The 26,075-nt window shown below is 32.8% G+C and overlaps 3 protein-coding genes across 3 annotated transcripts; all 3 read right to left on the bottom strand.

The window, feature by feature from the left end:
• Window positions 1–7,962: 7,962 nt before the first annotated feature.
• LOC123259011 (ATP-dependent DNA helicase pfh1-like) lies at window positions 7,963–9,399 on the bottom strand. The gene has a single exon (XM_044719267.1). It carries the CDS (start codon window positions 9,397–9,399, stop codon window positions 7,963–7,965), a length of 1,437 nt encoding a protein of 478 aa, XP_044575202.1.
• Window positions 9,400–9,962: 563 nt separating this feature from the next.
• On the bottom strand, window positions 9,963–19,223 carry LOC123258884. The gene is made up of 3 exons (XM_044719149.1): window positions 18,994–19,223; window positions 11,684–11,776; window positions 9,963–11,602 (listed from the first exon to the last, which is right to left on the bottom strand). The coding sequence occupies exon 3, from the start codon at window positions 10,929–10,931 to the stop codon at window positions 10,086–10,088; it is 846 nt and encodes a 281-aa protein (XP_044575084.1). The 5' UTR covers window positions 10,932–11,602; window positions 11,684–11,776; window positions 18,994–19,223; the 3' UTR covers window positions 9,963–10,085.
• A 4,894-nt stretch (window positions 19,224–24,117) lies between these two features.
• On the bottom strand, window positions 24,118–25,305 carry LOC123258891. Its single transcript, XM_044719158.1, has 2 exons — window positions 24,797–25,305; window positions 24,118–24,722 (listed from the first exon to the last, which is right to left on the bottom strand). Exons 1-2 carry the CDS (start codon window positions 25,005–25,007, stop codon window positions 24,427–24,429), a joined length of 507 nt encoding a protein of 168 aa, XP_044575093.1. The 5' UTR covers window positions 25,008–25,305; the 3' UTR covers window positions 24,118–24,426.
• Between the last annotated feature and the right edge of the window lie 770 nt (window positions 25,306–26,075).

Below are 26,075 nucleotides of genomic sequence, written 5' to 3'. Positions count from 1 at the left end.
AGAGCCCCGATAAGTTTTTGATATCTGCCGCTGTCCGGCATCAGTCCGTTCTCTGTCCTTGTTTTTACGTATCCTGTATCGAGTGGTATCTTGGATATTTTTGCATCTTGTAACCCAGTATTTTGTAGAACTTGTTCTATATAATTTTCTTGACAAATTGAAAGAATTTTTCCATCTCTTTCTATTTGTATCCCGAGGTAATGTTTTAAGTTATCAAGATCTTTCAACAAAAAATGCTTATTCAATTCTCCGACGATTGATTCAACTTGGTTAACTGTTTTATCGGCGATAAGAAGATCATCAACGTAAACAACGATATAGACTGTTCCTTCTTTATTAATTTTTATATACAGGCAAGAATCTGCAAGGCTTTGGATGAATCCATAAAATTGAAGAACTTCGTTCAGATGATCGTTCCATACTCTTGCCGCTTGCTTTAAACCGTATAAACTTTTTATAAGTCTGCAAACCATACCTTCTTTACCTGGCACCGTATATCCCTCTGGTTGTTGCATGAAGACAATTTCCTTTAGTTCTCCGTTGAGAAATGCTGTTTTAGCATTATAGTGCTTTACAGCCATATTTAATTGTCCAGCAATAGTTAAGACTGTTCGAAAGGTCGTTTGTCGTACTACCGGAGCGAATACCTGATCGTAATCCGTACCGTATTTTTGTGAGAAGCCACGTGCTACTAGTCTGGCTTTGTATCTTTCCACTTGGCCTTGAGCATCCCTCTTGATTTTAAACACCTATTTGTTACTAACAACGTCTCTGTCCTGTGGTACTGGCACTATCTCCCATGTGTTGTTTTTTAATAAAGAATCTATTTCCTCGTCCATCGCTTCTTGCCATTTAACATTATCTGGTCCGGATAGAGCTTCCTCTCTAGTTCTGGGTTCTTCAGCAGCTAGTTTTGCTCTTGCTATAAACATATCTGGTGGCACATCTTTGTCACTTCTTTCAGATCGTCTGACTGGCTACTTATTATCACCGTTGTTCAACGAACTCTCATTCGTCACTTCGATACTGCGTACTTCTTCTTGACCTCCTTGTAGAACTTCTTCTTGACCTTCTTGCAGAACTTCTTCTTAATCTTCATGTGATGAACGGCCACCGATCTCGCGTATCTCACTATTCACTTTGTCTTTCGCTGCATTGAAATATACTTCGATGTGTCCTGCATCCTTTTTCTTTACTCTTTTTTCTTTCACGCTTATTCTCTCGTCGTTTTTTCCTTTTACGTCTGTCACCGGTAAACTAGATATTTCATCATTGAAATCACCAAATTTTTCACTTAAGAATACGACATCCCGACTAATTATTATCTTGTCCGTATTCTTATCTAAGAGACGAAAAGCTTTTGATTCCTTAGAGTAACCCACAAAGATCAACTTGCTGGCCTTTTCATCAAGTTTTCTTCTCTTTTCTTTAGGTATATGAATGTACACCTCACATCCAAAAACCTTTAGATCACCAACATCTGGTACTTTTGAATACCATTATTCAAATGGCGTCTTTTTCGTCGTCTTTGTTGGTAGTCTATTTTGCAGGTAATTGGCAGTGCCAACTGCCTCACCCCAATACTTCTTGTGCATACCTGCATCGATTAACATGCATCTAGTCATTTCCATGAGTGACCTGTTTTTCCTTTCTGCAACCCCATTTTGTTGCAGTGAGTATGCCACAGTCAATTGTATCTCGATACTCTGGCTTCTTAAATAATTTTGAAGTGCATTGTTTACATACTCTTTTCCGCGGTCCGAACGAATTATTTTTGGTTTCTTCGAAAATTGCGTTTTGGCGGTCTCCACGTAATTCATTATTAAGCCTGTTACCTGGTCTTTAGTTTCCATCAGATATATCTTTGTAAACCTACTGAACTCGTCTATTATGGTTAAAACGTATCTCTTATTACCTGGGGTGATTGTTTGCATAGGCCCGCAGACATCGGTATGTACTAGGTCAAGCAGTTCTTTGGTCTTGTTGTTCGACTCACTTGGAAAAGGTTTCCTGGTTATTTTTCCTTTCACACAACACTCACAAATATCTGTAATATTTCCGCAGTCTTTAATTATTATTCCCGTAGCTAGCCTTTTTTCCACTAAGCCTTTTATTGCACTTAAACCCCTGTGTCCAAATCGTCTATGCCATAAATGTATACAATTGTCACTGCAATTTTTAGTATTCACTGTTGTCACTAAAGCTTTTTCAGCTGTTATCAACTTATAAAGATCTCCGTAGGGTTTGACGATAGCCTTGAGTACTCCGTCCTTGTAAATATTGCAGCTTATGTCTTCCAGTATAATTTTATGACCACCTTTTGCTAGCTTCTTCATGGAGATTAGATTTGAGCTGAGTCGAGGTACATACAGCACATTGTCGAGTGTGATTTCTTGAATTTTTCCATCGTTCAAGATGCACTTAATGACGCAGTTGCCGGTTCCTTGCATTTCTCTCCTAACGTCTTCATCTGCTAGGCTTACGTACCCCTTTTTCTTGTAGTCAATAGAAACGAAAGAATCTTCACTACACGCCATATGGCTGGTTGCTCCTGAATCCAAAATCCAAACCTTTTCCTTTTCTTGATTCTTGACCTTGAAACACTTATCCTTTTTTCCTTCTTTATCTTTATCTTCTGGCGACGATTCCATATGCGCTTGAATAATGTTGCACAAATCCCCTGTGTCTGTATCCGTAACTTGATTGACCCTTGGTGACGCTTCCTTTCTTTTTTTCCACCGAAGGTAGTCTAGGCAGTTCCTTTTCATGTGTCCGGTTTTCTTGCAAAAATAACAAAGAAATCCATTTCCAAGGTTATTCATTTGCACTCTCATGGCCGCTTCATTTTCCGCGGTATACACTCCACAGTTTTTACGTCTCTTGTACTCATCAATAATTTTTCCTTTTACGAGACTCAACGTAAGATCGTCTTCTGGTCTACTTTCTAAACTGGTGATAAGTGTTCCATATGAGTCCGGTAAGCTGCCGAGCATCAATGCTGCAACCATATTGTCTTTCAATGTTTCTCCGAGTCCAATTAATCTGTTTACCAGATCCTGCATCTGAGAGATATGAGTCTCAACATCACCGTCTTCCATTACTGTCATCCTGCAGATTCTCGTTAATAAATATATTTTACTTGACAGCGTTGCCTTTTGGTGATAATTCATTAATGCGTGCCACGCTTCTTTTGCTGTAGCAAGGTTTCGAATGTGCGATAACTGATTATCATCAACAGACAATCCGATAAGCGCACGAGCTTATATAATGCTTCGTCTTTCTCAGTCCATGCCGCTGAGATTTCCGCGGGAGCTTCATCCCGAATCACTGACCACACTTTATTTTTCATTAATAACAGTTCCATACGATATTTCCAAGTATCATAATTGTCGTTGGTAAATTTTTCAACAAAGAATTTTTCTGCCATTTTTCAATAAACCGTTTATTTTCACTCAAAAAAAAATTACCCGAACACGAATTTTTATTTTATTTTATTTTCTTTTTTTTTTTTCACAACCAAATTTCTTGATTACTTCACTTCACAACTTAAGTTCTTTACTTCACGATTTAATTTCTTCATTTCACAACTTAAAAACTGACTTCTCAGATGGAGACTTTATATTAAATTATTGAATTCTCTGTGGGTCTGGGCCCATAACCTGTTAGAATCAGGATATTCAGAAGGAGAAACTCAACAATATGAAGATGATTTAGTTTAATTAATAAGAGTATATTTGAAGTCAAAGAATAGCACGAGTGCTTTATTTAAAGTATTGAGATAAAAAGATACAAATTACAAGTATGTAAGTTAACAATGATACACACAAGTGGTCAGCACGAATGTCAGAAAGACACTAACTGTGGTTCCTTCCCTTTTAGTAAGACCCATGTACTGAGGATACAAAAGGGTCATAAAACTGACCGAGTTACTAGATTCCAGGTAACTCTGTAGTCCGGTCAATTTAGACATTCGAAGTTACATAAAGTCCCAACAAGCTGAATTTCTCTGAAGTTGTTCAAAACATAATTATAAACAATGTCTAGAAGTTCCCCATCATTCTCCTGTAAGGAAAAAATTTAATTCAAGGTCAAAGGTAAAAAAAATGAGTTTTTCGCGATTTTCAGCAAAACGGTAAGTTTTATCATAAAAGTACTTTAAACAACAATTGTAGATCATAAAATTATCTATAAAAAATCTATCAATACTTTTTTTCTTACGAGCCACCGTTTCTGAGATATAACGATTCAAAAAATTATAAAAGTTGTTATTGTCATAATATGCACACGTTTCCACGCCACCTATGAGGTAGTGTACTTAGCGCGTTTTTTTTAACGTGGTTTCCCCAGTAGACCTACTCCATGGGTCAGTTGTGATCCTGTTTAATGCAAAACTATTGCAAAATAACGGAAATTTTCAAAGATTGGGAAAGATAAAAGCGATGTAAATGAAAAAAAAGTGTTGAAGTTTATTCGTCTTATTCGTAAGTTTCAAATTCTTGTTCTTCTTCTTGATCTTCTTCTTGTTCTTCTTTTCCTGCTTCTTCTTCATCTTCATTTTGGATGCAAGTAAATTGCGTTAATAGCGATGTATCGCATGATACTTCGTCGGAGTCAAACGAATCCTCCATTGTTTGTGATTCAATATTAGAGCACGACCGGCCTTGACAATTTGTGCATGCCAAAGAACAAGACAGTCCGACTTTTTTGCAACCACATTTAGCACTGCATCCCTTTTTGCAGTTGCAAAAAATAGTGTTCAGCAGTTTTTCCGGCGCAGGTGGAAGTAAAGTTTGAACTGGCTCTAATATATTGTTGACCAACTTCCAACCCCAGTCTGTAGGGTCTAGCTGATAACCAAGCCACACTTGAACTTGGTAATATACTCGAAAAAGATGTTGGTGAGCAGCAACTGAGGTTGGAGGAAGACAAGCTAATTGAACTTGTTTTTTATTTTTAGTATTTTTAACGAAACATCCATATCGATGCTTATCTAAACAGGTAGTTTTTTTAGGAGCTCCGTACATAGAAAGAAGAAAGCGGATGCCGTTGGTAATAACTTCTTGTTGAGTTGAATTACTCTTTTTAAAAACTTCAGCACATTGAATTAAATCTTGTTTTTCAAACATTTTGAAAACTGCTGTTTTACCCCTCCTGTAAAATGCAGATGTCGTATCACAGCCAGTTATTGCGTGTAAAAATAGTACATGATCTTTACACTTTACTAAAGTAAATAAACTTTTTGATGAATATATATCTGATTGATGCTGAGCTTTTCCTGGTTTTAAGAAAAAATAGTTTTTTATAAATAATTTTATGATCTACAATTTTTGTCTGAGGTAATTTTATGATAAAACTTACCGTTTTGCTGAAAATCGCGAAAAACTCATTTTTTTTTACCTTTGACCTTGAATTAAATTTTTTCCTTACAGGGGAATGATGGGGAACTTCTAGACATTGTTTATAATTATATTTTGAACAATTTCACTGAAATTCAGCTTGTTGGGACTTTATGTAACTTCACTCTCATTTTTTGGTCTAAATTAACCGGACTAAAGTTTGCTTATTTATTGTTTTTTTTTTATGTTGAAGCATGGTTTGTAGCAACAAGTGCTATTGATGCTCCGTATCATGACTTAAAACTATTTCAAAATTTATTAGAATATAAAAAAGATCACCCAAAAGTTGCAGAAGCTGCTTTAGAGAAACTTTCCAAGCATTTGTGGTACTTAAACGAGAATCTTACAGGCTTGGCGCTTTTTGATCAAAAACTATCCCGAGAAGAAAAATTAAAAATAGTTGATTCTATTAAAAACAAAAAATCGAGCAATAGTAAATATCCTCGATTTACTTTAGACAGGAAAAAGCTTGAAATAATGTCGTCTAAAAGTATAAGTGATTTTGTGACTCAAGAATCTCTCACTACTTTTGATAAGTTTAATTTGACGTGTGAATTTCTAGACATCGACCCTTATTTGTGGGAAACAGATCAAGAATACATTACTTGCTGCGAAACTTTCAAAAAACTATGTGTTGTTAATGATACTGCCAAACGATGTGTTGCACTGATTGAAAAATTTAACGAGTTTGGTACATATGATGAAGATCAGAAACAATATTTATTATTAATGGTTCAACAATGTAGAAAAGACTTTCCAACGTGCGCCAAAAAACTATATTCAGCTTTAAAATCTTGATGTGTTTTCAATAACATTAGTAATTATTTGAAATTTATTAACTTGTTTTTTATAACTATTTAGATGTTTATCACATTTCAAGCATTTTACATAATAACGTAACCTTCTGTATATTTTGATTAAATTTTTGTTGCTTTTTTATGAATTCATGTGTTGTTTTTGTATTCATTATGAGTAAAAAATCATAATAATTTTAAAAAAGTTCTTATTGTAGGGAAATATAATGGTAATAAATAGAAAAAATGAATCTAAATAACATTTTGAGTTAGTATTTATCAATTTCTTACATTTTTCGGTATAAAAATGGCTGTAAATTCATTAAATATTGGTTGGATAACTTTTTTTTTATGAGTCAGTCCTTTTTTTCTTCCTACTTTTGGCGGTTTGCTCGAAAAATTAAAAAAAAAATATATTTTTTTCAAAAACTGTACTTTGACGACTCCTACTGGTGAACCAGTGTGAGTTACACAAAAAACTCAAAAACTATTTTGAAGAGCGTGAAATTCCTCACAAGGTCCAACAAACCGATTTGCAATATTGTCAAAGCCGGGTAAGCATTAGAAATTAAAAAAAAAAAAAAAATTTTTTTACAGGCATTTTAAATGGTAAAACTTTAAATTTTTATTGTAAGTACTTAAAATTATTATTAAGAGCTTAAACTTGGTAAGAATTTTTTTTTCTTTATGTAGATTAATATTTTGCATGAGCACTGAAAAAAAAAAAAAATGTGAGCCGTCACGGGACGCCTGGCAGATGTGAAACATCGACATTATTTTGTAAAAGTAATATGCAGAAATGAACAGATTGTGATAGGAACTAAATATGTCATAATGATAAAATAAAATATTACGATTTTTTTTTCCAGATAACGATGACTATTTATTGAATAAACATTTATTTTCATTAAATACAAAAATTTACGAATTTATTTCAAATCGTGACTACTTAATTCGTTTAATCAGTGACTTCGGTAATAGTTATATTCGATGTAGCCTCTGAGGACGGTATTACTGTGACAATTGGTCGATGGTAACTGAAGTATGTTACAAAAGTATTGGACATAACATTATCAAGATATCTAATAAATACAGCATCTATTGTTGTTCCGTATCTGGTGGTAGGTTCTCTTGGATTGTTATTAATTTGCAATTGAAATTCTTCTTGGAGAAACGTAATTAATGGCGTTAATTCATCTTTTGCAAAATATACATTGAAACCCCCAGCTAAAATCAATGGTAGTTTGTCTTCATTGGTTTTGAAAGTTATTGAACTTCTGTGACTGTACGGAAATAATCTCTCGTGTAACAATGAAATGATGTCATTTATTTTTTTATTAGGAGAAATGTACACAACAATCATCATCAATTCACTTCCATCTTATAGTTTAACGTGTGAAGCACATATATCGCCAATAGATGTTTGGGAGACATGAACTTCCGTAGCATTTTGAATTACTAAATCCATGTTGAATGTAGTAATATGTGAAGTATTGTTGTTTTTATAAATGGCAACTCCAGGGGCTCTAAAATTTTGTCTCTTAAATTTAGCTATACAATGAAAATTAGGTAAGTCAACTGATTCATCTGCAGGAAGCCATGTTTCAGTTAGTAATAAAAAGTTACTCCTTTGACAAATAGAATCTTGTAAATCAGTAATATGTTTTCTGAGACTTTGGCAGTTTAAAGTATAAATGGTTAATTTATTTCTGGAGTTTATAAATTCAGTGATCAGTCCTTGCAATGTAGTAAGTTTGTTTAGAGATAATCTTTTAAATTCTTGCTGAAACTGATGGATCTACTCTTCTTCCATGATAAAATCTTAAATTATCCTGACTGTTACATATAAACAACCCTTCAAGACTTGTTATTCGTGTTAAAGCTACGTAAAGTAATGAAATAGAATGACTTTTACTATACTCATAGACCACCTCGTCATATGTACCTCCTTGAGACTTGTGAATAGTCATAGCACATCCTGATATCAATGGAAAATGATTTCTTTTTCCTACAATGGTTTTATTATTATTGAGTGGTACATTTGAAGTTCGACGTACGATAGGTACTGCACGTCTATCGATATTATGTTCCACAAGAAAGGCAGCGGCTTTTCTTCTAGCCACCATACCAGTGTTTTTATCTGGAAAAACGAGCCATATGCGAGTTACTTGATTTTCATCATTTTGTTCTATATGAACCAGCTTTCCAACGGCGCCGTTAGCTAAACCGTCTACCACGTCTATGTTAGTTGTAATAATATAAGGTTTTCCAATAACAAAAATGATTTCGTATGGCAAACCTCCAGTATCAATCACTGACAACTTGTGTAATTTTTGTCTCATGTTTGCTTCTTGCTCATGATTAGTACAACCAGAAATAATGTCCATTGCAATTGAATCTATTTTATTTTTAGTTTGTAAAGCTAGTACGTTATATGCGTTAAATGATGCATTATCATGAAATAATCGTACACCACTTGGACACAGGCGCAAGGCTTCTTCCTTCGTAAAAAATCTAGACTCGATAACGGCTAATTCATCATCATTTAAAATAATACCACTGCCAATTTTTGTGAGAATAGAAGCAAACATTTCGTTATCTTGACGCATTATTTGAGTTAATTCGTAGAATTTTAATCCTCGCCAAAGTAAGGGTCCAATCATCCGTTGTTTAGACTGCTTATAGATTGGAGTTGCACGGACTGGAGGTAATTGTCGCAAATCTCCAATAAAAATAATGTCTAGACCACCAAAATTTTCATCAAAATTTCCGGTTATTTGCTTTAGTCTTGCGTCTATTTGGTTCAAGAGCTCGGCACCAATCATACTGATTTCGTCAATTATTAAAACTTTGACATATTTAAATAAGCATCGATATTGTTGTGCTGTTTCTATTGACAACGGAATTAGTTTTGACAATGATATTTTCAATGCAGTATGAACAGTAGTTCCGTTAATAGCTACTGCAGCTTTATCAGTCGAAGCACACGTAATGTATGAATTGCAGAACCCATCATTATCAGAAAATCTGTTATATACTTCCATTATCAATTTTATTACAAAGATTTTTCCACATCCAACTGGCCCAGTAAAAAATAATTGTAAAGGTGATCTCTCTGCAGATAAATTGTGATTAATGACGTGTAGCTGCAAATCTTTCTGTTTTTCAATAGCGCTTCTCATGAGTTCGCAAAAACGATCATTACTCATGATATTTTCTCTTCTTTTGGCTATTGCTCCCAAGTTTTTAAGCCTAGCTATACGTAGCTATACGTAAATCTTCATTAACCGCAGCATTCGGATTTCTGTACAATTCTTCAAAGGGGTTTGGCTCTGGAAATCTTGTAGCAATGTCTCGATCTTCTGATTCGTCATCTATTAGCTTACCTTCATGACATAATTGTCGGCATATATCAATTGTCTTTTGAATATCAATATTTGACTCAAATTCTTTTCTTTTTTCTAAAATTTTGTTTTCGTGTTCATCATATATAGTTGTGAATTTCATATCTGCTAATATTTCTGTGTCTTCATTTCTAAATGGTATATGTAAGGTCACCATTTCTCTTCTGTACTCATTTTAATCCTGAGTCATGTCATAATTTCTATAACGAATAACTTGAGGCTGCTTCTTTCTAATGTACTCTCCCTTTCTGTTTTTAGTATAGTTTGAAACAAATTGGGCTAAAGAAATTCCTTTCAAACAGCCAAGGATTCAAGAAGTAACGGCCAAGTATTCAAGAAGTAATTTAACCAATTCTTCTGGCCGTTTTTGATACTTGTCATGCCAATCTTCCTTCCAAGTATCAGTAGAGTCGTCATCAAGTTCATCAATTTGTTTTTGTGTTTTTCTTATCCTCTGTTGTTCAATAGGCCAACAAGTGTTAATATACTGACTAAACCGCTACTGACGATTTAGACATTGGTAACCTTGAAAGATACCAAGCAGCTTCTTGACTACTCATCTCAATAGTATTCAGCATGTCAACGCTCATTTTATGAGTTATTTCAACAATATCGAATTCTGGATTCTTATTCATAACTTCTATTATTTTGCGTTGTAAATTGCTAATGCCTCTGTTGGTTTTATTGACATATTCGACGACATATGCCGCGCTAGAATATTCTTCAGTAATTATCTGAAAATCCATATTTGACTTTAAGACATTAAAAACAAATGGATTGAAAGTATTGTGCCATTTTTCGGACGGATGTCGTTTATAGAATATTCTTGGTCTACTAATACCAGATCTTAGTATATCTTTGTATTCTTCATCTGACCTGATATTATTACTTTTATAATAATCATCAATACTATCGTAGTCATTATTTTCAAAGTTAATTCTAATTTCATTATAACTTTTCAAGGGTTCTTTGTAAAGTGGATTCGTTTTTTCCATCGGTATTAAAATCATTGTAGATTTACAAGGCATGAATGGTGCTTCAAATCGGCACTTTTGCACAGAATTAGAGCCAATTTTTTTGTAGCACGTGAAGGTATGCTTATGCGTAAGTAATTTTATGTTTTCCGATGCTTCCGACGTTGATACTGATACTAAACTGTTAATCATTTCTATTGCTTGTTTTTGCTCTTCTCCAAGAATATCTGTGGGAGCATTATCCAGCCATAAAAGAAAATGCGCATGTGGACTTTCTCGATGTTTAAATTCAATCCTCAAAAAGTAGTTAATAACTCTAAACTTACCAAAAGGACTGAACGTCTTTGATTGTAAAATTGTCATTATTACATAAACTAACTTGTTAAAATAAATAGCACATGTTACAGCATCGTTGTTACTTAATGAACTTTTTTGGATAAAACTTAGTTCCGACGCAATAAAATTTTATGGTATCTAAATTGACTGTAGTTATTCGGAATTTCCGTAGTATTTGCACTTGATTGACTTCATCCAATTTGCTGAGATACTTCAACTACTACATGCTGCATTTCTTTTAAACCAGCTACATTTCGAGAATTTGTACTTATTTCATTTATTATTGGATCGTTAATTATTTCTGTAAATTCGATGTTTGGAGAAGTAGATAATTCTGTAACTACATCTGCATTTTGCAGACGCCTCCTTCTTTCCGCTTCACGTTGTTTCAATTTATCTCTGTTCTGCTCCCTGTATCTTTGTTGACGTTCTCTTTTTTTTTGGAGAGCATTTAGTTCATTACCTTGATCATTTCTTTGAATGGATGATGGTTGTATTTTTTCCGAACCAGATGAACTTTGAGCAGTAATTATTTCTTCATTATTCAGTTCTATTCTATTCGTGTTTGAAGAGGTAGATGGTCCGGCAATACTTTGTGAATATTGTATACGTTCTCTTCTTTCCGCTTCACGCTGCTTCAATTTGTCTCTGTTCTTCTCCCTGTATCGTTTTGACGTTCTTTTTTATTATTATTTACTCTAAAAAAAATATATAAGTGTTAAAAGAAGCTTAAATAAAAATTAGTATATTCTGGTACTATTAGATTAATAAAATCTTACACAACATTAATAGTATGTCTTGCGTTTAACTGATCTTGGTGATGTCCAGTTCTAATAATAATATTTTGTGACCCCTGTGATGATTGTTGGGTTCTGAAATATTTATAAAAAATATATCATTAAAATATACAGAAAAATTTAAATTGGCTTCAATATATTAGTAAACTCAAGAATCTTAGCTAGTTATTTCAATATATCCACAGATTCGGTAGAATCTGGCGCCAAGTTCCGTTCAAATCCGTTGTAAACGAAGCGCCAGACTACCGAGTGTGTTCACTGTAAGCAGAACGGTATTTCGAGGTTGCAAAATTTTATTTAATTCGACGGTACTTCTTGTTCCTAAATTTTATATTATAACAGTAATTCATACTTTATTTTACTGATATCAATTGATTATATTCAATTATAACCATTAATTTACTTGAAATTATTAAATTTTATCAGCACAAACTATAGCAAGCTCAAAAATTTCGATCCTGACTTTTTTTCGATGTAAAAAGTGACATGCCACAGACTAAGTAATTCGAGAATGCATGGTAATCCTCCAATAGATGGGAAACTACAGTTAAAAAAATAAATTTCACAGCTTGCATCTACACCCGCCAGGGTGCGCTGCAATTATTTTTACATAAACTGTAGCTTCAAGGGGATAGTTTGCTATAAAAAATGCAGCCAACTTGAGATTTAAGTTAGTACCAATTGCAAATTTTTATTATAATTACAAAAAATACTGAAATCCGAACAAAAACAGTTTCACTGTAAAAAAATCGCGCCAAGTCCACGTTCATAAGACTATTGTTATATCCGGCGTATCATCTATAATACAGGGCCTCCCATTCCAGCCGAAAAGTGCAGCGCTTGCATATTTAGGGAACATCAACCTGGACTGCGCGACAACTCACTCGTTGCCGAAGAATACACATTACCGCGCATTGTCACCTTATCGCTGGAACCAATTGTTTAATTAGTAGCCCCACTTAATGAATCGCAACCGAGGTGATAAAAGACACGAACACCATAATTCGAGAGCTCATTTATAAGGTAACAGTTCTGCCTTAGAGCCCGGGTGAGTCCTATACCCCGACACGTATAGGCAGACTTCAATTATTAAATTAATTAGTCATCTTTTCCCTAATTATTCATTTCGATTTCCTTAACGGTATTTCTAAGTTCTGTGATAGCGATTCTTCGAGCCACGATTCGTTTTGACGATAATCGAGATTCCCACAGTTCCAGTGACCTGGTCCCACTCTCAAATTATTATTTTCTTCTTCTGTAAATTTATAATCGGCGAACTTTGTTTGCCGGAGTCATTACTCCGGTTACGAACTCATATTAACTTTCAACCTTTGTTTTTATATTGTTATTAGTTAATAAGTGAATAGTGTAAGTTAAGACGTGTTTGCCCATAGGGCCAGTTGAACAGAATATATAAACTAAAAACCCGAATCGAAGTGTATCATCATTCTTAAGTTAAGAACCTTCAACCTTTAATCTCCAGTCAGCAGGAGGAAGCGAGAAGCCAGGCAGCGGAACTCAAAGGTACAACGTCCAATCAAAGGCCGAATCATCGTTGGAATTAGGATTCGCAATAGTAAGTGGAGGATATTTTATTATTTCCGAGGTCGATTGTCATATTCAAGGGGCCCTCTCCGGGGTTTTCACCTTCACGAACCCATAAAATATAAACTTAACGATTCTTTCGTTAGGGAAATTCATCTGTTATCCGAACCTCCGTTAATCCAGCTACCGCATTTTAAGATCTTATTTTTCGGACATTACAGACCTGAATTTTTGGTGGCAGCGGTGGGATTCGAATGGTGATCCCTCGTATTCAACAAACCACCCCGATTCAAAATTTAATGAAAAAGAGGTATTTCCTTCTTAACTCCTCCAAAATTCCCAAAAATTTTTCAAATCAATAACCACACCCAGAATTTCAAAAATTTTTTTTTTCATTACTTTAATATTTTATTTCGTTATTTTACATTCCGCTAGCTAAGCAAAAGTTAAATTTAACTTCGATTCGTCACTTGATAAATCCGGCGTAATTCAACTCTAATTTTATTTTAAAACTTTATATAAATTCAATAATAAAATTAAAAAAAATTTTTTTTTGCTGACGCTTGAAATTAGCCATCAGCTAAACTATTTAAATTTCTTTTCTTTTTTTATTTATTTTTGCTGACTAATAATAACTTCTTTTATTTAGATTAAAACTTAATTTTATTTAAACCAAATTTGCTGACAATTATTAAAAATTTCTTTTTCTTCTATCTTTATTATTTGATTAGGATATTCGATTCTATTCGAATCTCTTTCTTTCTCTATTTTTCTTTTTAATTGCTAATAATAAATTATTTTTAATTTTGTTTTTCTCCTTTCTGTTTTCAACTTTACTTTGATTTTAAATCTGATTTTCATTAAATAATTATTGATTATTTTGTATGTGAATTTATATTAATTCGACTACTTAGATTGTGCTGTATGCAAGCACATCTTCATAGATTGCTCACTGCCAGCCTGGTGTGCTGTAATCCTAGCACCTTGCTGCTGACAAGGACTTTCTAAGCAGACGAACGTATCGCATTCACATAAGTCACTGATGTTCAATTTTATTTAATTGGTTGGTTGATTCTATATACTCTTTTTTTTTTATTACTATATGGTAATCCTTTTTTTTTCTTAATTATTCTTTTTCATTATTCATCGTTTCATTCTTTACTATCGCTTCCTACTTCTTATTTTTGTCTTACTCGACATCTGAAACCTAACACGTATGATAACTAACCTCGTAGTCCGGTTATTGTACTCTACAGCTGTAACTTACTGACCTAATTACCGGTAAAATCTAAATTATAAGTATCTCTCAAATCAAAATAAGCAAATTTTTTTTTTTTTTCCTTTATCGTTTTCTCAAGATTTTTTTTCCCTATTCTTTTTCTTTCTTTCCGCCTACCCTAGGAGTTAAGAAAGAAATTCCCAAAATTCTTAGTAATGGTTTGGCCCTCGAAAACCTGCTCAATTATTTAAAAACCGGAGAGGTCGGCCTTTGAATGCACAGCCAGAATCGGAAATAAGAATATCACCTTCATCCACGGAAGTAGTCATAATCGACGTGCATCCATTCGAAATGTCGTGGATCTACCGATTTAAAATTGACGATGCTTAACAACATCTCAATTTTTCGACTACGTACCACAACAACTGCGACTTGCTAACTGATTAAAATGTCATATGACGAAGAATACCGAAAATTCTACTTCGGAGAGCTCCGAAGAGAGTTAGCCGATTCTGAACCATATGCAGGAGAATCTCCAGAAAGTTTTTACTATTATTTACGAGGTCAAATTATACAGCTTGGAGAATGTGCATCTCCCTTAACTCGTGAAGTAATAGTACGGACACTCCATCAGAATCTTGGTCGACACTTTTTATCATTTTTCCCTCCGGATCTGCAGGGCCAAGTTTCAAAATTTAATCCAAAAACTTTGGACGAAACCTACCTTGCATTTAAGCAGGTAACCTCGGCATCAACTTCTCCACCATCGATTCAACAGGAACAAAAAATTCAAGCTGCTCAGATATCAGTAGAAGAACAGCCTGAAGAGAACGCTGAGGAAATAAATTGTCAGGAACTGATAAATAATCAAGAAGCAACTCAAACCGAAGTGGAGCCCATTTTTGAAAATTTCTGGGACAATTGTGAAATTTCTATTGTTACCGTCTTCACTCCTGTTATATGCTTGGAACCATATTGTGACACAGTTAGTGAACTTGACATTGAAAAACTCGAGTCAAGAAACTGCATACCCTTTTCGGAATCCCAAAATTATCTATGAAAGCTCCGAACCAGCAATTAACCCAAATGACTTTTTAACCGATTTGAAATTTGTGCCTGAACCAAAAATTTCTTAAAAACGTTCCATTCAATCCTCCTTTGACGAAATCAAATCTTATGGTATTGACCCTCTCCGAGTTCCAAACATCCTACAGTTGTTTTATTCGAAGAAGCCCAAAAATTTTAAACTCTACATCTTACGAAGAAAAACTGATGTCAACAAAAATACTAAATTTAAATTTCACATCTTCGCTCTACTGTTAGCATCTTCAAAACCACCGAAGGTTTGAATTAAAACACCTCCTGACATGTCTTCTTTGTTAAAAATCACTCCTCTCGATAGATTTTTCCTTTCCTTTCCTCACTTCCCTCCAAGATAAAATTTTCATTCCAGAAATGAACCATTTTCTACTGAAATTTTGAATGAGAATTCCTTCCAGTACGGAATAAACGCTCTTAAGATCTTCAATACTGCTTCATAATTATTATAATTAACAGAATCAAGCAAGGGTTATTAATCTTTCTCAAGCCTTTTAATAAGGTAAGAATACTTATGAGGTAAGGTTAATCACCATTGACATGGCTACTTCCGTGAGCCTAAATAGTGTGGAGCCGTGTAGGTTCCGACTAGTATTAGGAGAGTTTATTTGCATTTGTTCGATTCTCTGCGTCGAAAATTCAATTAAAAATGAAGGCAAGTTAAAAAAAAAAATTGAAAAAAAAAGGGGGGGATGAGTAAATAAAATTGTTTAGGAATAAATAAATAGAATCTCAAAAGTTTCAAAATCAGAATTTGGAATATCTTTTAAAATAAAGAATTTTCTCATTTCAGAGAGAAAATAAATAAAATCATTCGATTTAAATTTTAAATTCAATAATAGGAAAATTTCTATGGAAAACAATTTTAAATCTGAAAAAGAAAGAAAACTTACTACAAATTCGCTCATTTTTTTTTCTCCAGAGAGAAATCTGTTAAATTTAAAAAACGACGTAATTTTTTCTTTCTGGAGAGAGAATTACAGCAATGGTTATATTATGTGAATATAATCTCTGATGATCATAAAAATTTTTAATTTTCTACAAAATTTTGCTCAAAAAAAAAAAAAAAAAAAAAAAAAATTTTTTTTTTTTTATTAAAAATAAAAGTATGAGAAAAAAAAAGCTAAATAATATATTATCTTTTATTATATTAAATAAGCTTGTAAACTTTTTAGAAAAGTGTTAAAAATTCAATCGACATAACTGAATTCATTGAAATTTAATTTAATACGATTTTTGTTAGGAAGAAAATAAGTAAATGAATTACATTATTTTAAAATTTAGCATATTTGTTTAGAGAAACGACTACGGAGTAATTTTAAAAATTTCAAAGTAAATTAAAATTGTTTTTAAATGTCATTGCGAAGTATCACGACCAACAGTATAAGTAATCTTCGTGTCATCTGGTCAAACTTTCCATCAGTCTTCCTGCAGCAATAATATGAGCAACTACATCAACAGTACCTCTACCAGTAACGTTGATAGTATCCACAGAAAACTCCTTAATGGCATGCGATTATTGAGTTTCCATGGGGCTTACGAGTTCCTAACCCACTACACCAAAGGAAACTTCTTGGAACAGAAAGTTTTTAAAACACAAGAAGATACGCTTCCCGTCACCAACCTGATCTCGAATGGGTTAAAATTCATTCGTAAACCTTGAACGTATTCAACCAGGGCCCGGTTATACGATTCACCATCAGTTGTTAACGAAATTTGAAAAAAAAAGAAGGGGGGGGAAGAAAATTCAGTCCTTGACACAATGCCAGATGGAGTCAATGGGGGTTACTATCATCGTGGAGACGTAAACGTAAAAATTGCACGAGAACCACAGTATAACTGGAAGTAACGCTGCTGCTAGTTGACTAACGAAGAATTCTGCAAACTCAGCAATGTGGGCATTTAAAAACGCGTACGCAATGAGTAAACAGTAAAAATATTAATTTTTGTTTGTTGTTTGTTTGTTTTCTTTCTTTCAGAAAAGAGAGAAATTTTCGAAATTTCTCTGATAAATCGTTAAAATTATAAAAATTTATATAAATAATGAATTTCTCTTTGCTATAAAGATAGAATTTTTCTCTGAAATTATAGAATCATAGAATTAAGTCACAAAATTCCATAACATGATTAGAATATAACCATATTAAACAAAAATAGTAGATAAAAAAAAATAATAATAATAATAAAGATTTTATATATATATATATATATATATATATATATATATATATATATATATATATATATATATATTGTGATGCCTTTTCCGGCACTGGCGTCGACAGGACCGGATCAGGTCAACAAAAATTAATTGGCCTACCTGGTTCGTAGATTTGGTTGGGCGCCAGGAACTCAATGTTCCACGGGTCGATCTCGCTGTTGATCTTCGTTGGGCGGCGGGTCGGTGTTGAAGAGATTCAAAAATCGAATAACGGCAATCGACGGACAAAGAAATCGAAATTGGACGATGGGATCGGTTAATCAGAGCAACAACAATTAAACAAAATAATAGAGGCGTGCACTTCTAATCCAGCAACGGTTTATTCAACAACAAATATATTCTGTCGGCAATGTCGCATTAATAACAAAAATTATTTTAACGCAAAATAATTCTAACGCAAAACTAGTGCTAACGCAATGATTCAACATTTCAAAATAAAACAAATTACAAAAAAAAAGTATTCGAGTAACCAAAAAAAATGACAAAGTCTTTTCTTAAAAAAAAAACAAATAATTAATTCAACTCGCCAAATTTATTCAAAAATTTTCAAAACAAATAATTAATTCAACTCGCCAAATTTATTCAAAAATTAAAAAGGAAATAATTATTTCAATCGCAAAATTTTATCAAAAATTTCAATCGCCAAATTTAATAACAAAATCTCAATCGCAAAACTTTATCAAAAATCGCAACCGCAAAATTTATTTAAGAAGTTTTTTTTTTTTTTTTCTTAAAAAAAAATAATAATTTCAATCGCAAAATTCTACCAATAATTTCAATCGCAAAAGTTTTAATACATAAATTTCTAGAGAATATAATAAATTCAATCGCAAAAACCTAATAAAGATCTCAAAATTATCCAAAAATGATTCAAATCGCCAAATTGTTCAACAATGACAAGAAAAAATCAAATTATGCGAAGAATTCGAATTAGTCAACTTATTTTACAGAGCAATTTACTAAGCCGCTTTATCGGGTATTTGAAGCTCGAGGTAGGGAAACAGTACTTATAATCCCGACCAAAAATTCCACACACACAAACACGCGACTCAACGGTACCGTGCCGCAGAGTGTCGTCACTAAGCTTCAAAAATACCGCACGGAATTCATCTAATTCCGTGCAACTCGAATTATAAACAAATTATTTTAACACGACGAAATTCGCGGTGATGACACCCTGGGGCTAATAAAGACAGCGACCAGACTTACCCTGCAGCTACCGTAGACGTCTCGGGCGATGCTGGCTAAGTAGGCGAAGTTGGCGGCAAAACTGACGGAAGAGCGTCGATGTCTCGGCGATGGCGTGTCCGGGGTCGTAGTGTCCAAAATAACTCGGCGAAATATTGCACAATAATGTACACAATTGTACTCACGTCAGCGATAAATTTTTAAAAAAATAAACAGCAAAAATTAATCAAAAAGAGAACTGCACGATGCCACAGTCACGGCGTCCAGATCAGAATAGATTGTTAATATGGCTGCCTCCTCGGCAACATATGCTCTTTTCTTTTCGGTTCGTTCTAAAAACTCGCATCCAATCAGCTCACAGCTTCTTCTAGCCGGCCGTTGTATTACGGGATGCGTCCAGTATTCCGTTGCGATCGATGATTGGTCGATACTTCGATTAGTGATCAGCCTCGTGTTCAGATGGCGCCTCGCATACTTGTTGTTGATCGCTCTCCGTCGTCATTGGTCCATTCAAATTTTCTCGTCGTTCCATCCTCGCGGCCAGATGTCGCGTTGATCGTTGATGGCTCGTAGAAATTCGCGGGTCGTCTGATCGCTATAGTCTAGTCTCACTCACTCATGCATTCAACAATAGTTCACACTCATTCCGGTATTCTTTTTATTTAAATTTTTAATTTAAATTTGGCGCGTTTTCTTTTACTAATTTTACCTCGAGCTTGTCATTCTGATCGGGTGGCTGCTTGGGGCAACACAGGCGCGTCGAATCTGTGCTTTTCCTCAGCTTAGCCAACCTAATAATTTTAAAACTCGTAATTTCAAATTTTAGAAAATTTTTCCCATGTCACAATATATATATATATATATATATATATATATATATATATATATATATATATATATATAATATATATATATATATATATACATATATATATATATATATATATATATATATGTATATGTGTATATATATGTATATATGTATATGTGTATATGTATATATGTATATATGTGTGTTATTTATATATATATAAATGTGTATATATATATATATATATATATATATATATATATATATATATATATATATATGTGTATATGTATATGAGTATATGTATATTTATATATAAGTATATGTATATTTGAGAAATCGTACTAGTATTCTGAGTATTTTAAAATTAGTTCTGAGAGAAAGAAAGAGGATATCAAAATTTATTAAAACGAAAGTTTTCGAGTTTTACCTCTCAAATTTTCATAATTTATTAAAACGAAAATTTTCAATTTTTAGATTTCAAATTTTCAAAATTAATTAAAAGGAAAATTTTCAATTATTAAATTTCAAATTTTCAAAATTTATTAGAATGAAAATTTTCAAAATTTATTAAAACGAAAATTTTCAATTTTTATATTTCAAATTTTCAAAATTTATTAGAATGAAAGTTTTCAATTTTTACATTTTAAATTTTCAAATTTATTAGAACGAAAATTTTCGATTTTCAATTCCCAAATTTTTCTCAAATCCTGTTTTCTTCCTCTCCTTAATGAAATTGCATAAATTTTTTTTCTATAATAACATGATGAAATAACCTTATTGAACCAATTGAATTTAAATAAAGTAATCATGTATCCCATATCTTAAGTATTATATTGTAAAACCAGGGAAATAAATTTATATTCTTATAAATTAATTTTAATACATGTAACGGGTAAACACGTATTTAATATTTCAGTAACAAAATTTATGTAATTCAAAATTATTTAAACAAAATTGTAAGCAAGCATGAACTTTTCGTCAAAATGAGACGCCTGAGTTCGCGAAAGAAAAGATGCTGTTAGCACCCTTCCTTTCGGGGGGGGGATGCTGTTATATCCGGCGTGCCGTCTATAATACAGGGCCTCCCATTGCAGCCGAAAAGTGCAGCGCTTACATATTTAGGGAACATCAACCTGGACTGCGCGACAACTCAGTCGTTGCCGAAGAATACACATTACCGCGCATTGTCACCTTATCGCTGGAACCAATTGTTTAATTAGTAGCCCCACTTAATGAATCTCAACCGAGGTGATAAAAGACACGAACACCATAATTCGAGAGCTCATTTACAAGGTAACAGTTCTGCCTTAGAGCCCGGGTGAGTCCTATACCCCGACACGTATAGGCAGACTTCAATTATTAAATTAATTAGTCATCTTTTCCCTAATTATTCATTTCGATTTCCTTAACGGTATTTCTAAGTTCTGTGATAGCGATTCTTCGAGCCACGATTTGTTTTGACGATAATCGAGATTCCCACAGTTCCAGTGACCTGGTCCCACTCTCAAATTATTATTTTCTTCTTCTGTAAATTTATAATCGGCGAACTTTGTTTGCCGGAGTCATTACTCCGGTTACGAACTCATATTAACTTTCAACCTTTGTTTTTATATTGTTATTAGTTAATAAGTGAATAGTGTAAGTTAAGACGTGTTTGCCCATAGGGCCAGTTAAACAGAATATATAAACTAAAAACCCGAATCGAAGTGTATCATCATTCTTAAGTTAAGAACCTTCAACCTTTAATCTCCAGTCAGCAGGAGGAAGCGAGAAGCCAAGCAGCGGAACTCAAAGGTACAACGTCCAATCAAAGGCCGAATCATCGTTGGAATTAGGATTCGCAATAGTAAGTGGAGGATATTTTATTATTTCCGAGGTCGATTGTCATATTCAAGGGGCCCTCTCCGGGGTTTTCACCTTCACGAACCCATAAAATATAAACTTAACGATTCTTTCGTTAGGGAAATTCATCTGTTATCCGAACCTCCGTTAATCCAGCTACCGCATTTTAAGATTTTATTTTTCGGATATAACACTATTAAGAAAAAAAAAAATTTTTTTTTTCTGTACAAAAAGATATAAAATAGAAAAATTAAAAAATCCAAGTAACCGATATGATTGTATATGATTTTCGGAAATTAAAAAAAATTTTGTTGTAAATTTAAAAATTAAGAAAAAAATTTTGGAACGTACTTGGTGTGCGTCATTGTGTATTTCAATTTTTTTTAAGTCCTAGTAAATAGATTTTACGAATTTCATTAAAAGTAAAATATTTTGCAACCACGCACACTAAATACGTTCCAAAATTTTTTTTTTAATTTTTAAATTTACAACAAAATTTTTTTTAATTTCCGAAAATCATATACAATCATATCGGTTACTTGGATTTTTTAATTTTTTTATTTTGTATCTTTTTTTAAAGAAAAAACAAAATTTTTTTTTCTTAATAGTCTTATGAACATTGACTTGGCGCGATTTTTTTACAGTGAAACTGTTTTTGTTCGGATTACTAAAGATCGTAAATTATAAATATCAATAATGAATGTTTCACTATAAATTCCACTATGATTAGAAAAATTAATTAATTTTTTAATGTTCATATTAATAACAAATAAGAAAAACATTCGTGCGCTGCACGCCATCAGCTGATTTTGAAATGCAATTCTGTCAGTCTTAATAAATTTATTCTCTAAGCAATTGTTTTAATGCATTAATTTCAATAAGAATGAAATTAAAATTAATAATTAATTTAAAACATTATATGCAATTAAATTTATGTGAATTTTAATCTACCAAGAGAGTAGATTTTACATTTACTGGCGCTCAAAACACACCAAATATACGCGTGCTTAAGGCACAGATAAATGCATACTTTGATTATAAAAATATAATTAACTTACTGATGACTTGATAGTGTCATAGTGTGATTTTGCTTTCTTTGCAGGAGGCTGATCACTTTCACTCTCTAAATTATCACGGTCAGACATTTTATTATCAGAAAAATAATTTGTTTTCAAGTAAAACACAGGTTATGCGTACTGTAGTTAAAAACACTGTATAGACTACGGAGTATACACTATAGGTATCCGAGCTTAGTGTAGCGAGAGAGATGGCTTAACGCCGGATCGAGTGGGAGAGAATCGCACAGTTGATTGCGCATGACGATGCGTCGCCACACCGTACACACTGCTGCATATGACTGTATATATTCCATCAAAATATATACCATCATATAGCGTGGCGATGCGTCACCACGGCATGCATCGCCACGCCAGAAATCGGTTTTACGTGCAGCTATAGATGTTTCACATAAAAAAAAAAATTTTGCGGAAATGAACCACCCTAATATATATATGGGTCATTCCACCAAATAAGAACATTTTTACGGGGCGAACCTCGCGGATTATGTTTAAAATTTATGGAGGTGTTCTTTATCATAAGACAAAAATTCCCTGAGAGTTTTAGCTCTTAATACGCAGTGGTCTTGAAGTTATGATGATTTTTTGTCTTGAAGTTATGATGATTTTTTGAAATTTTGGAAAAAATTTTTTTTCAACTTTTTCGTCAATTTTTCTGATATGAAAAACATTTTTAATCAAAATCGACAAACATTGTATTTTGTAGGAAAAATTCTCAGCTTTTGAATGAAAATATTTATTTTTTCATAAACTCATCAGAAGACCCTTAAAAATCGAATTAAACTGGAAAAATTGATTTTTTTCGGTGTGCAGCCCAAAATTCTTCAAATTTGAATTTTTTTTCTGAAAGCTAAGAGTTTTTTATATAAAATATAGCGTTTTGCCGATGTGCATATTTTTTGTTTCGTCACAATTAAATTGAACGCAAATTCATTATAATTAAAATACTTTTATTTTTGAACTTTTTTGAGATGTGGACACAGTTTTAATGAAAGCATAACCAATTTCATCTTTTAAAGGCACAAAAGTGTGTAATGACTGTGTACCTTTCACCGTTTTCGATTGAGAATATTGTACGTCTAACACATTTTTTTTTATTAAATAATCGTCATTAGCTATAAAAGTAAAGTCAACGCTTGTAAAATTTTTTGTTCCCCAGGAAAACAAATCTTGTGGTTTCAGTATATGCTCTTTATTGTTCATTTGTAATGAAGCTCTAGCAGCATATCGTTTTAATGAACCCGCAAGACCATCGCATGGTCCTTTGCCATGGGCAGTTGCAAAAAAATGCCACTCAGCGTTGATTTCGAAGTCAGCATAATGATAACATAAGTTTGTAAATGCTTTCTTGTTTTTGAATTGTTGTCGAGCTCCATCAGAGAAGTAAAAAATCGTATTGATGACAGCAAACTTCTTTTTAAGAAAGGCAATCAATTGTTCTTGAAATAAATAAATTAATATGTGTCGTGCTTAAGACAATCTGAAATACCAACAAAGCTCAAATGCTTAATAGTATCATTTTCGTTATAATAAATCACCATTGGAAATATAGTAGCTTGATCATTATTCCAATGGAAGCCTTAAGCTGCTTCCTGCACAACGAATGCATAATTTTCCGCAAAGTCAAATACTACGGCAAATTCCCCGCTCTTTAAATTTAGTTTTGTATCAGAAAAAAATCGACTTTGTGTTTTCGCAATAAAATCATTTTTCAAAAGCTTATCAAGTTGCGTCACTAAAGTCTCGATGAAGTCTTCGGAATCTGAAGTAACATTCACAATAGTACAACGGTCTGTTGATTGTCCACATTTTATATTGGATTTCATTAACATCAGATTCATTAAATGACAAACGAAAATAATCAGCGATTTCTTCATTATTTGGACAACTATTGCACATTCTGGAAAAGCACGATTCTTTTGGATTGTTACAAACTAATTTATTTAATAAATTTTTGTAAATTGGCTGAGATTCTACAACCCAATCGGTGTTTTTCGAAAATTTTGGAAAATTACATCCTAAATCGAATAAATGTAATAAAATTAATAACTAGTTTTAGTACAATTATAGAGAATGTCAAATACACAAATACCTTCTAACATCAATTTTACATTTTGATGAATAGTACAAACACATACGACATGTGTACCACTACTTCCAGCAATAATACAATAAGTAGGCCTTAAACTAGCGAATTTAGAAAATCCGATTGCCACTGAATTAAATTGCGCTTTGAAGCTTTGGTACAATTCTTTTAAATTACAAAGAATCAACTTTTTTTTGTACCCTAGTTCGATTTCCATCACAATCCTTCACAGATTTAAAATCTTTCATGCCCGCTAATTGTTTTGAGTTTTCTTCGCTTTCATAAAAATCAATGACAAGTTTTTTTACATCTAACTTAAGCGGCTGATTGCCTGGAACTTTTGTGGGATTCAAAGTATTAGTAGTCATTTCACCAGAGTCTAAATCAACATTCTCAGATTCACTGATATCATTTTTAAGATTCAGTACCATTTTTCGAGAACAGTTAAATTCAGATGCTATACGACTGACTTCCCAACTGTCGGGTAAGATTGAAAGCAGCTTCTTTTTTATTGATCTGTAAAGCAAACGATCGATGGTATTAATATGAAAAAATGAAGATATTTTAAAATGGTACTATTCCTAATTGTGATTGGAACTTATTCTCTAGGGCAGCATAGCTCTCATCAAGTTTTTTTACTTCATAATTTTTTTCAGAATATAACCTTAAATTAAACGCATAGAAAAATAATTAAGTAAGTTTTCACTCAGTAAATGAAAAACTTAATCAGTAGAAAATTTTTACCTGTCTTTTTCAATAAGAGGAATTTTCAAAAATCGCTCTAAAGAATGATCATTGTAATCACATACATTGTCGCTAAAATTACTGACAGTTCGAGATAAACTGCTTCCTTGAGTACAAATTTCAGCTGATATACTCAGACTTTCAACACTAATTTGACTTGAAATAATCCACAGATTCGGTAGAATCTGGCGTCAAGTTCCGTTCAAATCCGTTGTAAACGGAGCGCCAGACTACCGACTGTGTTCACTGTAAGCAGAACGGTATTTTGAGGTTGCAAAATTTTATTTAATTCTACGGTAATTCTTGTTCCTAAATTTTATATTATAACTGTAATTCATGCTTTATTTTACTGATATTAATTAATTATATTCAATTATAACAATTAATCTACTTGAAATTATTAAATTTTATCAGCACAAACTATAGCAAGCTCAAAAATTTCAATCCTGACTTTTTTTCTATGTAAAAAGTGACATGCCACAGACTAAATAATTCGAGAATGCATGATAATATTCCAATAAATGGGAAACTACAGTTATAA

This window comes from Cotesia glomerata, linkage group LG2 (assembly GCF_020080835.1).
Source record: "Cotesia glomerata isolate CgM1 linkage group LG2, MPM_Cglom_v2.3, whole genome shotgun sequence".
Classification (NCBI taxonomy): Eukaryota; Metazoa; Arthropoda; class Insecta; order Hymenoptera; family Braconidae; genus Cotesia; species Cotesia glomerata.
This window is presented reverse-complemented; position numbering and strand designations above follow the sequence as displayed.

Excerpts from the sequence above, each read along its gene's own strand:
- LOC123258891 (XM_044719158.1), bottom strand. The coding sequence starts at position 25,007 with ATGGAAATCGAACTAGGGTACAAAAAAAAGTTGATTCTTTGTAATTTA. Across the intron at positions 24,723-24,796 it reads TGTAAAATTGATGTTAGAAG|GATGTAATTTTCCAAAATTT; the intron begins GTATTTGTGTAT and ends TATTCGATTTAG.
- LOC123258884 (XM_044719149.1), bottom strand. The coding sequence starts at position 10,931 with ATGACAATTTTACAATCAAAGACGTTCAGTCCTTTTGGTAAGTTTAGA.
- LOC123259011 (XM_044719267.1), bottom strand. The coding sequence starts at position 9,399 with ATGAGTAATGATCGTTTTTGCGAACTCATGAGAAGCGCTATTGAAAAA.